The sequence below is a fragment of the Bombina bombina genome, chromosome 5, assembly GCF_027579735.1.
Source record: "Bombina bombina isolate aBomBom1 chromosome 5, aBomBom1.pri, whole genome shotgun sequence".
Taxonomy (NCBI): domain Eukaryota; kingdom Metazoa; phylum Chordata; class Amphibia; order Anura; family Bombinatoridae; genus Bombina; species Bombina bombina.
In genome coordinates this window covers 333465288-333481660 of record NC_069503.1, presented here as the reverse complement: position 1 = coordinate 333481660, position 16373 = coordinate 333465288, and the positions used below count along the sequence as shown (strand labels likewise).

At 36.9% G+C, this 16373-nt stretch overlaps 1 protein-coding gene across 1 annotated transcript in view; it reads right to left on the bottom strand.

Annotated features, from left to right (window-relative positions):
* Positions 1-16373, bottom strand: part of HDAC9 (histone deacetylase 9) — a 2434493-nt gene that overhangs the window by 999741 nt on the left and 1418379 nt on the right. Inside the window, exon 15 of the mRNA XM_053714127.1 lies at positions 4257-4434. Coding sequence (XP_053570102.1) covers positions 4257-4434 — 178 coding nt within the window. The remainder of the gene's footprint in view (positions 1-4256; positions 4435-16373) is intronic.

Genomic DNA, 16373 nt, shown 5'->3' with positions numbered 1-16373 from the left:
ATAACTATTTTCAAACAATTAAATACTCTCCAACAAGTAAAATGGAACTTTTTGAACACATTAAAAGGGCAACATTTTTAGAGAATAAGATCCCTCTAGGGACGGTAAACACCTTGAGATTTTTGTATAATATGTTGCGATATGCGTAATATAAATATTTAGTAGTATGCTACTTTGAAGCAGATTCTACAAATTAAAAAAGGCAACTTAAGATATTCTTCTTTTTAATTAAAGGGAGAGTTTACTTTCAATTTTTAATTGTTTAAAAAGATAGATAAGCCCTTTATTCCCCATTTCCAAGTTTTCATAACCAACACTGTTAAATTAGAGGAATATGAAAACCAATTCGTTTCTTTCATTATTCAAAAATACCATACAATTTTAAGTAACTTTCTAATTTACTCCTTTTATCAATTTTTTCTCTTAGTATCTTTATTTGGAAAAGCAGGAATGTAAACTTAGGAGCCAGTCAATTTTTGGTTTAGAACCTGGGTAGCACTTGATGGTTGGTGGCTACATTTAGCCACCAATAAGCAAGGGCTATCCAGGGTGCTGAACCTAAACTGGGCCGACTCCTAAGCTTTACATTCCTGCTTTTTCAATAAAGATAGCAAAAGAACAAATAAAAATTGATAATAGGAGTAAATTGGAAAGTTGCTTAAAATTGCACACTCTATCTGAACCATGAAAAAAAATTTAAATTTAGTATCCCTTCAAATTCGACTGTGCTCGACCAAATACATTTACTTTCAACTTGTAATTTGCTCGAAAATTAACATGCCCGCAATATTCTAGTATTAGCACACCACTTGGAATCTAGCCCTTTTTCTTCCAATAGCATGCTAGGAATAGTGAATATATATATATATATATATATATATATATATTTACACTCACCGGCCACTTTATTAGGTACACCTGTTCAATTGCTTGGTAACACAAATTGCTAATCAGCCAATCACATGGCAGCAACTCAATGCATTTAGGCATCTAGACGTGGTGAAGATGATTGGTGAAGTTCAACCAAGCATCAGAATGGCGAAGAAAGGGGATTTAAGTGACTTTGAACGTGGCATGGTTGTTGGTGCCAGACAGGCTGGTCTGAGCATTTCAAAAACTGCTGATCTACTAAGATTTTCATGCACAACAATCTCTAGGGTTTATAGAAAAAGAGAAAATATCCAGTGAGCGGCAGTTGTGTGGACAAAAATGCCTTGTTGATGTCAGAGGTCAGAGGAGAATGGGCAGACTGGTTTGAGATGATAGAAAGGCAACAGTAACTCAAATAACCACTTGTTACAACCAAGGTATGCAGAATACCATCTCTTAATGCACAACATGTGAAACCTTGAATCAGATGGGCTACAGCATCAGAAGACCACATGGGGGGGGGGGGGTTCTCCTGTCCTCTAAGAACAGGAAACTGAGGCTACAATTCGATCAGGCTCACCAAAATTGGACATTAGAAGATTGGAAAAAACGCTGCCTGGTCTGATAAGTCTCAATTTCAGCTACAACATTCAGATGGTAGGGTCAGAATTTGGCATAAACAAAATAAAAGTATGGATCCATCCTGCCTTGTATTAATGGTTCAGGCTGGTGGTGGTGTAATGGTGTGAGGAATATTTTCTAGGCACACTTTGGGCCCCTTAGTACCAATTGAGCATTGTTTAAACGCCACAGCATACCTGGGTATTGTTGCTGACCTTGTCCATCCCGTTATGACTATAGTGTACCCATCTTCTGATAGCTACTTCCAGCAGGATAATGCACCATGTCACAGAGCTCAAATCATCTCAAACTTTATTGAACATGACAATGAGTTCAATGTATTCTAATGGCCTCCACAGTCACCAGATCACAATCCAATAGAGCACCTTTGGGTTGTGGTGGAGATTAGCATCATGGATGTGCAGCCGACAAATCTGCAGCAACTGTGTGATGCTATCATGTCAATATGGACCAAAATGTCTGAGGAATGTTTCCAACACCTTGTTGAATCTATGCCACAAAGAATTAAGGCAGTTCTTAAGGCAAAAGGGGGTCAAACTTGGTACTAGCAAGGTGTACCTAATAAAGTGGCCGGTGAGTGTATGTGTGTATATATATATATATATATATATATATATATATATATATATATATATATATATATATATATATATATATTGGCAAAACAACTAATGTTAAAGCCACATTTTAAGGGACAGTTTACTCAAAAAATGTATCCCCTTTAAATTTGTTCCCAGCAATCCACTTTACCTGCTGGAGTGTATTAATGTGTTTACAAGTATTTCTATTACCCTTATATTTGCATTTGAAATAGTTTATTTATCCTGTGGTATCCCCACCCATTCTGATTTTTTGGCCTCAAGGCCAAGCTGTGTAAACACAGCCAGCAGAATAAATTACACTCCCAGTGGGTTATAGAAGAGATAAGGTCCATTGTTCTCTCCAAGTATTGGTGATTGGTTTATGGACAGATATAAGATAAAGAAGAATGTATATGTACACAATGTGATAAAGTAATGAGATCTGATTATACCTACAAGCTCAACCCATTTTATTAGGCTTTGGCTTCAAAACACAAAATCAGCTAATTCATATACACAAATAAGCCTTAAAAAAGCAAATCTCATACATTTTATACTCTGCAGCTAGTGAAAAAAGTAATTGGAAACACATTAAGGGAAAAACAACTTTATGATATACTGTTTCTTTAAGTTACTAATCAAACATTAGGTGGAGCACTAAATTATCTTGCAATAATTAATCAGCCATTACAAGTGGCTGGTTATTGCTACTGCAAGGTTGTGGTATCAATAAGTGCTTATAAACTTAACCAGCATCTTTATTTTTTAATAAAATAACTGCACTAGGCAGTATTTTTAGGCTAAAGTTGGTGAAGTGTATTTACATTGCGGTCTATTGGAACTGTGTGTTCTCAATAAATATAAATGTATATGCTTATACACATATATATTAAAGGATTACTTTCTGTTATAATTTTTAAGCTTAACAACTAACATATTAAAGTTAATAAACATTAATTAAAACCTACTGACCTATATTTTTTACAAAACGAAGTTTCATAACGTTCTAAAAGTTATATCTTTTATTCGCCGATGATGTCACGTTATCCTGCCCACTATTTTCAGCACTGAGTGTTCAAAATACTTAAACCAATAACTTTGTGTTTAAAGCGCCATTTTGAAACCTAAGTATTGTAAACGGATTGGTACAGAGCAAAGGATACCCACGGAGTAGGTTTTGAAAACAATTAAATTTGCAGACAAGATTTCTGATATACGGTAGAGATATGTTAATGAAATGCTATTGATAAAAAGCGTATTTGGGGTAGTTAGTTAGTAACAGGCATAGAAAATATTTACTTACAGTGGCCCTTTAATGTGCTAATATGTGTATATACATATTGTGTATATATGTATATAAGCAAATACATATATTTTTAAATTTGCTTCCAAAGCTGTGCTACTTACCCCCTTTGCTGCGCTTTAGTTCTGATGCCGTCTCTGACACCATCAGAATGAGGCTTCCCAGCAATGCGAATGCGAGCTCATGTTTGCATTGCTGTTAATTTGTAATACCAGTGCACATTAGTGTGCGCTGGTATTACACAGTGGGGTGCAAATATTGCTTTCTTGAAAGTGATATTTAGCGCTCCACTTGTAATCTGGCACTGAACTTCTTTACTCCAGAGACTTTAATAATATTATATAATAATACAATATTTAATTGGAAAGTTTATTTTAGATTAACACGTTTTAAACATCTCATTAGAATGTTAAACTTTGCCATGTATGTATGATTTTTTTGTGTGTATTCACTGTAATTGGTCATTTAGTTTTTCTCTTACTACGACTCATTTTAATTAAAACCTTTCATTTCTTGTTATCAGAACATTGAGACAAATTATTCAGGAAATAAAATCTGCTTTAGAATGTGGGAAATAAAAGACTACAAGATATATCTATAAACACTTGTAAGAGCACCTGTTAATATTCTGGCAAAGCCTTTCAATGATAGCAGTAATTTATGAGTATGTGAATGCACAACCTGTGATTTATCAGTTACAACTGCTCTCACAATGCCAACTTTACCTCAAAACATCTCATGAAAGTAAGGGCAAAATGAATGTTCAGCTACTGGAGATATTCTAGGCATTTAAATCAGTTGATCCTACATGAACAGTGAATTTATCCTGCCTATTAAAATAGGTCTTTAGGGAATCCTACCAGTCTTATAGACATGCTGGATGGGCTGGTCTGTAGCTGGGTGAGGTAACGTGGAAGCAGAAGGGGAAGACGGAGTTCTGGAAACAGGCCGATGTTTTTCTAATCCATCCATGCCAACTGTGTCCATCTGAGTCTGGTCGGTTTGAAGCTGGTGGATACGCTGATGGTCCAGGAACTCCTGCTGCCAAGAAAACAGCACAGCAGAAAGAAACATGAGAGGGGATCAACTAAGACACTGAGAGAAACATGTCAGCAAATTAAGTTCATTAGGTCAGGCCTGTTATAAACCGTACACAAGGAAAAAAATCTCAAAACCCAGTCAATAAATTCATTCAACAGATGTTTTTACACTGACACAGGAGAGTCACTGGTGCTTCTGAACGCTAGGTGATGGCAGGAAGCCTGTCAATTTTCACAGTCTAAAAAGAGCTTTTTGTTTGACCTCACAAAACAGATGATTAAAAAGCTACAGATTCTTTTTATTTTTATTTTTTTTAATAAAAGGCGCTTGATTGCGTTCACACAGGACAAGGCACCATGTGCTTTAACCATCTCCCTCCCACATGTTCTACAGAAGGGGAACTAAGCACAACTAACCATACAGCTACTGTATTTGCCACTGGGTAAACAATGCTACTTGACACTCACAGGATTAGTGTCATTCTATGTTTTCTTTCAACAGCACCTGACACTCTTTAAGCTACTGTACAGAACAAATTTCATTAGCAGCTTAGAGTTCATGCATGAAAACACCAAACAAGCTTCTGGGTAATACTATATCATGATTAAAATACTTGCAATGGACTCTTATACATTGTTTTGCACCATTGAAATGTAAGTACATGTATAAAGCAATATCTATTTCTTTACTTGTCTTACTGTATTTTGCTCATGTAAATAAATTAGGTACGAACCAGTCCAGTACTGGAAACATTTACTCAGAAAAAATATTTACTACAAAGGTAACAAAGTAAAATATATGCTACGCTGTGACATTTACATAAATAAATATATAAAAATTACATCTTATGTTATATTACATTGGGTTTTCAAGTCAGAGAGCCCTCAGAGGGAAATCACAAGATTACAACTCTTAAAGGATGAAATTGATTACACAAGAACTTGGGATCTTTCTAAAATATATTATATTTATGTATTAATGTATATCATTTGTGTGTGTGTAGATAGATGGGTAATATCTAAGTCACTTTTACTTTTCAAAAGTCTGGTGATCCTCTATGATTTTATATAATAAAGAAAGAAAGATAGATAGATAGATAGATAGAAAAATAGAGATAATTAGATATAGATATCAATATTAAACAAAAACAACATACTCTTAAATGATTTCACTATACTGTTTAATATGACAAATGATATTGTTTGAGCCCCTAATTCCTCAAGGTACATGTACCTCAAGCAAAACTCTTGGGAGGAGGAACTTTGTAACATGGAATGTTAAATAATATAGTGGAAATCTTTTTAAAAAATAGCTTTAAATCACTTTGCTGCAGTTGCTAAAATGAGTGATGAGTCCCATACTTTGGGGTCGAAATATCGAGCTCGAGCTTGATGCCCCTGTTTCCGCACGAGCCTTCAGGTCTAAAGACCGCTGCTCCATAACTTGTCCGCCTGCTCTGAGGCTGCAGACATCAATCCGCCCGATCCTATTTGATCTGGCTGATTGACACGCCCTGCTAGAGGCCGATTGGCCGCGAATCTGCAGTGGGCGGCATTGCACAAGCAGTTCACAAGAACTGCTTGTGCAATGATAAATGCCGACAGCGTATGTTATCAGCAGGTGCTCCAGGGCCCTTTTTTCTTTTCTTTTTGTATTTATTTGAATATTGAACACTGTCACACAGCTTTTCATATTCATTTACTCACTTGGACGTTTGGATTAGATAGAAGACACCGCATGGATGGCTGAAGACCTCACCACCTGGATGAAGACTTCTCACCGCCTGGATGTCCGGACTTCAGAAACTGTAATGCCCATACAAATGCCCTTTTCAGGGCAATGGGTAGCTTAGATTTTTGTTAGTTAGGTTTTTTATTTTGGGGGGTTGGTTGGGTGGTGGGTTTTACTGTTGGGGGTTCTTTGTATTTTTTTTACAGGTAAAAGAGCTGATTTCTTTAGGGCAATGACCAACAAAAGGCCATTTTAAGGGCTATTGGTAGTTTTTTGTAGGCTAGGTTTTTTATATTTTGGGGGGGCTTTTTATTTTTATAGGGCTATTAGATTAGGTGTAATTGTTTTTATTTTGGATAATCTAGTTTAATATTTTTCGTAATTTAGTATTTGTTATTTTTTTTTTAACTTTAGATTTAATTTTTTTTAGTAGTTTTAGGGTTTTTTAATGTGTAATTTAGTTTATTTAATGGGTAGTTATTTTAATTTTAGTAATTATGTTAGGTTAATTGTTAGTTTAAAATTAGTTTGTTTTTATTTTCACAGGTAAGTTTTTATTTTATAGGGATATTGTAATTTTAATTTAAAGTTAGGGGGTTGTTAGGTTTAGGGGTTAATAGTTTCATTTAGTTTTTTGCGATGTGGGAGCTGGCAGTTTAGGGGTTAATAGGTTTATTTAGTAGAGGTGATGTGGGAGGCCAGAGGTTTAGGGGTTAATAACTTTATTTAGTGGCGGCAATGTCGGGGAGCGACAGAATAGGGGTTAATAGATTTATTATAGTGTTGGCGATGTTGGGGGGCGGGGAATTGGGGTTAATAACTTTATTATAGTGGCGGCAATGTCGGGGAGCAGCAGAATAGGGGTTAATAACTTTTATTAGTGGCGGCGATGTCGGGAGCAGCAATTATGTTTACACAGACATACAAAGGTAGGATGCTCAAGCCGACTCACACTCTCCAACTGTGGCGTTCTTCCGTGTAGACACACGTGGTGGGAGTGAAGGTCACGTGCACCTGGACGAGCCCCTTGACAGGCCAATAGCAAACGAACATCTGCATAAAGTCCTGGCACTGAAGATCCGATCACACAATTATGTGAGGTTCTCACCTTGTTAGTTAATTCCGTTTGGTTTTATGATGTTTCCGGCTGTTTTTAATCTTTAATAAAGATTAACTGTTTTTTCACATAATTGTGTGAGCAGATCTTCAGTGCCAGGACTTTGTGCGGATGCACAATTATGTTTAACTCATGGATCCATGATTTTATTCTATGTGTTTAACTATATGTTTTTATTTATTTTATCTATTTGATTAATGGATATTGTATAATCCTAATAAAACCTATAAGCTTTCCCTAGCCACCTTAGCCTTCAACTTAGGCGCTCTCTACCTTTCTTTTTACATGTGCAATGATAAATGCCGACAGCGTATGATGTTGGCTTTTATCGATGTGTGGCGGACATGATAGGCTACATCGTATCATGTCCGTCTGCACTTTAAGAAATCGGCCCCTTTATGTTTTGTGGTATTGATGCTGCTACATAATTTTCATTGTGTGATACTGCATGGTACTTATTTAAATATTATGTAAGTGAGAAACTGCTGCTCTACATTACCTGCCGCTCGCAGTGACACCCTTAATGAAAGCACTTGCTTCGGCATCCATCTTCCTGTCAGTAATAAGAACTCCTCTGGTACCCCCCACTGTTGGCTTCACCGTGTCTCCACTTCGGCGTCTGACGTGAGCTCCATGTCACATGATCCTTTCTCCGCCTGAAGACTTTGGTGATAGCCTCTGTAGTCGCGATGTCGATAGAGTCGATGCAGGGTGTCACTGGTCTTGGCAGCAACAGTGAAACTAACCCGGAGTCCCCACGGGTCTTGGCTATATACGCTGTGTTTTCCGTAGTCCGGTCAGCACTCTCCAATGCTGTATGGTTCAATTCAAATATGCCGGTACTGATAAAAAAACGTAGACTTTATTCCAAAATATTTAAAACATGGCTCACATGACAAATTAAAAAATAATGAAGAATGAGAAGGGTTAACACTGGACTGCGGAGGTGGGGACAGTACTGGCCAACTGACAAATTCACACTTCTCACAGATGTGAATGGGATTAACAGATGTAGGACAACGAGAAGTCAGAGGCGCCTGAGGTTGACTGTCAAAAAGGACTAAGGGTATATATTGACCAAAATAAATCACGTGGTCTGCTAGATAAGCTCAAAATAGAAACATATAGATGACTGCAAAAAATACATATATATTGATCGAACAATTTCCCCAACTATAGGTGAACAAAAATTAATATAGCTCAATGCGGGTGGGGTTACTAATTGTGTGGTATGAAGTGAGGTTTAAATGGATACAAAATAATAACTAAATATATTATATCAACAAAATATGTTATTTAATGAATGGATTAATAACAGCATATAAATACATTTACACCGGTGTATACAATAAAATGAATAAAATTGATAGGAAAATATAATTGATATAGCAATACCAATAGAATTAAAATAAACGATTCAATGTGCAATCAGATCCTAACAATGCTGGGATATACCACATCCCTAGTGGCAACTTGTGCAATATTCAATCGCCCAAAATGTCAAAATAGGCAACACTGTATATTGTTTAGTGCTGACTCAAAAGTGCAAATCCCATCAATTGTAAGTTATAATGTTACCACTGGTAAATACAAAGTGTTTGTTAAATACGGTGTATAAATGAATAGAAGAAAGGGGATATCCTCCTGGTAAGGCAGTCTGTGCAAGTGTGAATCTAGGTTAAACTTAGCCGTATAGATTTAGCTGCTTGTTCTTCAGTTGTTACAACAGTTAGCAATAATGTGCAGTCTTCAGGAATTGCGCCAATAAATATAATTCAGCAACAGCAAGGAAAGAGCTTTTTACTCACTTGAAGCTTTCGGCGTCCTCGCTCTCTTCACACCTCTGTGTGATTCAATGTTAGTAGGGTCCAGCCAATGAGGACCATTAAAGTGCGCGCACTTATTTGAAACCTTGAACTCTTTGAAAGTGAAAGACTCCTACCGGCTCAGTGTGTGCTATCTGTGCACGTAGAAAGAGTCTGTCCTGGGAGTGATTTCTTTGCTGCAGGAGCAATCAATGTGGATGTCTACGCGTTTCAGCTGTTTAAGCCTTTATCAAGATGTCCATTTTACGTTGCTCCTCCATTTTATAGGCTAGTTTAACTCTTGCACACCTGAATACCTGATTCACTTCCGTTTTACTCATATATTGTGACATGTTAATCAACTAAAAGACAAGTGTTCCTGTTGAGTTTATCTAGGGCACAGAAAACTCAATATCCAATATGTCGTGATTGTGAAAGTTTAAATGAAATTCTCTCTGATGATAATACCTTGTAAAAACATTTGATAACAGGAAATACACCTTAACATTTTCATAACTTGTGGATATTTTGAAATAAAAATGATAGAATATTTTTTTAAAATATTTATTATGAAATCAGGAGTAATTTGCTAATCCATGATCAAACTTTCCTCTCCAACTTAAGCATCTAATGGACGACTAGAAAACTCGTGATAAAAACCTTTTATTGTTTTGTGTTAGTATTGATTCACCTATAGTCCAGGGATAATACGTCAATCAGTCGAGTTAATGGTTTAAAAATAGAAGATGGTAAAATCAGCTAGATGGAATTTCTAAAAATGACACATATCTATATGGAAAGTCTATAAAAATATGAAAAATATATAAATATATGAAATATATAAAAATATATATTTAAAAAAAAATGTATCTATAGAAAATCCATGTATAGACAATTTTCCAGAATTATCATTGGGGAAAATTACATTTGAGATAGAAAATATATACATATCTTTGATTAGGGAATCAACTAATAAAACAATTCATATAATTATTCATTTGATTAAATGTATATTTGGTTGGAGTGGAAATGGACAATAGTAACTATATAAGGTTAAAAATCTATATTTATATAGTCTAAAATAGCACATATTAAATATGGTCATTAATTGTATATACCTTTAAGGGACACGTTCAAGCTCTTGGATTGAGATAGGGAATATATACATATATTTAATTAGGGAATCAACTGATAAAACCATTCATATACTTATTTATTGGATTAAGCGAATATTTGGTTGGAATGGAAATAGGCAGTAGTAACTATAGGCTAGATTTAGAGTTTTGCCGCTTTTTTTTCCCAACGTACCCTTAAGACAACGCTGGTATTTAGAGTTGTCTGAAGGGCTGCGTTAGGCTCCAAAAAGGGTGCGTTGAGCCTAATGTACCGCCACTTCAACCCTCAAAACCAGCATTGCTTACGGTAGCGGTAAGCAGCTAAAATGTGCTCGTGCACGACTCCCCCATAGGAAACAATGGGGCAGTTTGGGATGAAAATAAACCTAACACCTGCAAAAAAGCAGCGTTCAGCTCCCAACGCAGCCCTATTGTTTCCTATGGGGAAACACTTTCTAAGTCTGCACCTAACACCCTAACATGAACCCCGAGTCTAAACACCCCTAACCTTACACTTATTAACCCCTAATCTGCCGCCCCTGCTATCGCTGACACCTGCATTATATTATTAACCCCTAATCTGCCGCTCCGTACACCGCCGCAACCTACATTATACCTATGTACCCCTAATCTGCTGCCCCTAACATCGCCGACCCCTATATTATATTTATTAACCCCTAATCTGCCCCCCCAACATCGCCGCTACCTTACCTACACTTATTAACCCCAAATCTGCCGACCGGACCTCGCCGCTACTCTAATAAAGTTATTAACCCCTAAACCGCCGCACTCCCGTCTCGCAAACCCTATAATAAATAGTATTAACCCCTAATCTGCCCTCCCTAACATCGCCGCCACCTAACTTCAGGTATTAACCCGTAATCTGCCGACCGGACCTCGCCGCTACTCTAATAAATGTATTAACCCCTAAAGCTAAGACTAACCCTAACACCCCCCTAAGTTAAATATAATTTTAATCTAACAAAATAAATTAAATATTATTAACTAAAGTATTCCTATTTAAAGCTAAATACTTACCTGTAAAATAAACCCTAATATAGCTACAATATAACAAATTATTATATTGCAGCTATTTTAGGATTTATATTTATTTTACAGGCAACTTTGTATTTATTTAAACTAGGTACAATAGCTATTAAATAGTTATTTACTATTTAATAGCTACCTAGTTAAAATAATTACAAAATGACCTGTAAAATAAATCCTAACCTAAGTTACAATTAAACCTAACACAACACTATCAATAAATAAATGAAATCAATTAACTACAAGTACCTACAATTACTTACAATTAAATAAACTAAATTAAATTACAAAAACAAACAAACAAACACTAAATTACAAACAAAAAAAAAGATTACAAGAATTTTAAGCTAATTACACCTACTCTAAGCCCCCTAATAAAATAACAAAGCCCCCCAAAATAAAAAAATTTCCCTACCCTAATCTAAATTAAAAAAGTTAAGAGCTCTATTACCAGCCCTTAAAAGGTCTTTTTGTGGGGAATGCCCCAAAGAAATCAGCTCTTTTGCCTGTAAAAACCCCCCACAATACCACCCCCCAACATTACAACCCACCACCCACATACCCCTACTATAACCCAAACCCCCCTCTTAAATAAACCTAACACTACCCCCTGAAGATCTCCCTACCTTGAGTCGTGTTCACCCAGCCGGGCACCGATGGACCAAAAGAGGACATCCGGAGCGGCAGAAGTCTTCATCCTATCCGGGCAGAAGAGGACATCCGGACCAGTAGACATCTTCATCCAAGCGGCATCTTCTATCTTCATCCATCCAGAGTGGAGCAGAGCCATCTTCTTCCAGCAGACACGGATCCATCCTTCTTCCACGACGCCTACTCGCCGAATGAAGGTTCCTTTAAATGACGTCATCCAAGATGGCGTCCCTCGAATTCCGATTGGCTGATAGGATTCTATCAGCCAATCGGAATTAAGGTAGGAAAAATCTGATTGGCTGATTGAATCAGCCAATCAGATTCAAGTTCAATCAGATTGATTGGATCAGCCAATCCGATTGAACTTGAATCTTATCATAGGGATAATGTAGGTGGCGGTGGTGTGCGGTCAGCAGATTAGGGGTTAAAAATATTTATTATAGTGGCGGCGATGTGGGGGGGCCTCGGTTTAGGGGTACATAGGTAGTTTATGGGTGTTAGTGTATTTTATAGCACAGTAGTTAAGAGCTTTATAAACCGGCGTTAGCCCATAAAGCTCTTAACTACTGACTTTTTTCTGCGGCTGGAGTCTTGTCGGTAGAGGCTCTACCGCTCACTTCAGCCAAGACTCTAAATACCAGCGTTAGGCAGATCCCATTGAAAAGATAGGATACGCAATTGGCGTAAGGGGATCTGTGGTATGGAAAAGTCACGGCTTGAAAGTGAGCGTTAGACCCTTTCCTGCCTGACTCTAAATACCAGCGGCCAGCCAAAACCAGCATTAGGACCCCTTAACGCTGCTTTTGACGGCTAACGCAGAACTCTAAATCTATCCATATATAAGGTTAGAAATCTACAGTGTCTATAATGGCACATTATATATTTGTATCACTAATGGTATATACCTTTAAGCTATCTTTAAGGGACTAGGCTCTTGTATTGTGGAATCATTACAGATTTTGTGATGACAGGATAGGTGGCTCATCTCACATTATTGGAAAATGAAAAGTGAAGTCAAAAAAGAACATGGAGTTATTTTAGAATAAAATTTAAATCTAACTCACTATTCAAGCCTTTAGAGGCTAAAGTATCAAAGTATGGTTAATGCACATCTGTGCTCTCTGTTGCACCTGGTGATTAAAAAGACAACAGGTTACATAAAACTATTCCTCCTATTAACTCTGGATGACAATACTCATAACATAAAGATTATATATAGAAAGTCTTAATATATGTATATTTACAAAATTCCCTATTAAAACATCTCCAGTCTGGCAGTTCAATGGTAAACCCTTAGCGTGTATTCAATATTTACTGTTTTAATTATATACATTCATACAATTCTGTGTTAAGAACACTTCAGTTGGGCAGATCAAAAGTTAACCACTAGAGAATCAATTATGCTGAAAAATATATCCATTAAATACATCACAATATATAGCTCACAATATTTTCGCTGGTGTGATATTCTATGTGATATAGAGAGTTTGCAATCTTATTGATAAACCAGGGAGCCTTATCAGGCCCATGGATTATTTATCAAGGTTTGGTTACTGCCAATAATTTATTATGTCACCTTCTATGTTCATTCATTGTGGTCTACATGTGTTTAGTTTGAAAATCCAAAAAGCTTCCTGTTTGAATAACTCATTTGTTCTACTTCCTCCCCTTGGTTTAGAGGTGATTAAATAAATTACCATCCATGTAAATGATCTAACTTCTTTTTGGTGCTTATAAATAAAAAGCTTAGCTGCTCCTGTGACTGCCTTGCCTCTCTCTATATCATTTAGGTGTTTGCGTATTGTAACTCTAGTCTCTCATGAGGTACACCCTATGTACTGTATCCCACAAACTGTACAAGTAATCATGTATATGGCATATTCAGATCAGCAATTGGTGCAGACATTACAGTCATAAACCTTCTGTGTGCTTTGTGATTGGAACACCTTGCTTATTTGCGTACATTCACATGCTATGCAGCTTTGTGCTCCACACCTGTAATGACCCTTACAGGTTAGCTAACTGCTCTTTTTCTTTGGTTTCCTTAATGCATTTGGAGAAACTAAGTTACCAATTGTTACATTTCTTTTGGAAACAAAACAATAGCCATATCTTTTAGTAGTTCATCGGCCCTCAAAATAGGAAATTTTTCCTTACAATATTACACACATCCCTGTATGGATTAGAATATGTAGTGACGAAATTGATCTCACTCTTCTGTCTGTTATCAAGTGCATTAGATTTAGATATCTTTGGTTTCAATAGGTCTGACCTTGGTATACTCTGGACCTCCATATAAGCCTTTTTGATAGATCCTTCTGGGTACACATGTGCCCTCAATTTAGATTGTAATACCTTACTCTCAGCCAAAAAGTAACTTTCTTCCAAGCAGTTACATTTTATCCTTATGAAATGCCCCTTTGCCACACCATAATTTATGTGTTAGGGGTGACAACTTTTAGCATGGAGTAAGGCATTGGCAGTAATGGGTTTGACATAAAAGGACGAAATAATCCTATTATTGCTGCTGTCGCCTTTAAGACTGACATCTAGATAGGATATCTTAGTCTTGTTATAGACTGCTGTAAATTGAAGTCCTACTTTATTGTGATTTAAATAGTTGGTAAAATGTTCACCTGACCAAATGAATAGAAGGTCGCTTATAAATTGTTTGTATGCCACGACCGAACCTCTAGAAGGATTATTATTTGCATAGATGTGGGACAGCTCCCACCACCCCATATAGAGGTTTGCAAAAGCTGGGGCAAATTTTCCCCCCATAGCCGTCCCACGTCTATACAGATAAAAAAACATTATCGAACTCAAAATAATTATGCGTCAGCAGAAATTTGAGCATTCTCAATATAAAAGCCATTGGAGTGTCATCATAGTCACTAAACAAATCAAGCATATATTCTATAGCTATCAATCCTTCAGTATGCAGTATTTCCATATGTTTAGTCAGAACAATGTTGGTGGCAAGATAATATATGGGAAGATTATTGTGTAAAATCTGGTACACATAATAATAGTGTAATTTATTACAATTCCTGATATTTTTGGAAAATCTGTTTCATAGGTTTTTATTGACCTTCAGGGGAAAAAAATATTATTTATTATAGTTTAGTCATGCCTACAACCAAACTACTGAACAGAATTCCTTAAAATGTGTTTTCTGGATCTAAGACAATATCATCAATACAGGGAGTGCAGAATTATTAGGCAAGTTGTATTTTTGAGGATTAATTTTATTATTGAACAACAACCATGTTCTCAATGAACCCAAAAAAACTCATTAATATCAAATCTGAATAGTTTTGGAAGTAGTTTTTAGTTTGTTTTTAGTTATAGCTATTTTAGGGGGATATCTGTGTGTGTAGGTGACTATTACTGTGCGTAATTATTAGGCAACTTAACAAAAAACAAATATATACCCATTTCAATTATTTATTTTTACCAGTGAAACCAATATAACATCTCAACATTCACAAATATACAGTTCTGACATTCAAAAACAAAACAAAAACAAATCAGTGACCAATATAGCCACCTTTCTTTGCAAGGACACTCAAAAGCCTGCCATCCATGGATTCTGTCAGTGTTTTGATCTGTTCACCATCAACATTGCGTGCAGCAGCAACCACAGCCTCCCAGACACTGTTCAGAGAGGTGTACTGTTTTCCCTCCTTGTAAATCTCACATTTGATGATGGACCACAGGTTCTCAATGGGGTTCAGATCAGGTGAACAAGGAGGCCATGTCATTAGATTTTCTTCTTTTATACCCTTTCTTGCCAGCCACGCTGTGGAGTACTTGGATGCGTGTGATGGAGCATTGTCCTGCATGAAAATCATGTTTTTCTTGAAGGATGCAGACTTCTTCCTGTACCACTGCTTGAAGAAGGTGTCTTCCAGAAACTGGCAGTAGGACTGGGAGTTGAGCTTGACTCCATCCTCAACCAGAAAAGGCCCCACAAGCTCATCTTTGATGATACCAGCCAAAACCAGTACTCCACCTTGCTGGCGTCTGAGTCGGACTGGAGCTCTCTGCCCTTTACAAATCCAGCCACGGGCCCATCCATCTGGCCCATCAAGACTCACTCTCATTTCATCAGTCCATAAAACCTTAGAAAAATCAGTCTTGAGATATTTCTTGGCCCAGTCTTGACGTTTCAGCTTGTGTGTCTTGTTCAGTGGTGGTCGTCTTTCAGCCTTTCTTACCTTGGCCATGTCTCTGAGTATTGCACACCTTGTGCTTTTGGGCACTCCAGTGATGTTGCAGCTCTGAAATATGGCCAAACTGGTGGCAAGTGGCATCTTGGCAGCTGCACGCTTGACTTTTCTCAGTTCATGGGCAGTTATTTTGCGCCTTGGTTTTTCCACACGCTTCTTGCGACCCTGTTGACTATTTTGAATGAAATGCTTGATTGTTCGATGATCACGCTTCAGAAGCTTTGCAATTTTAAGAGTG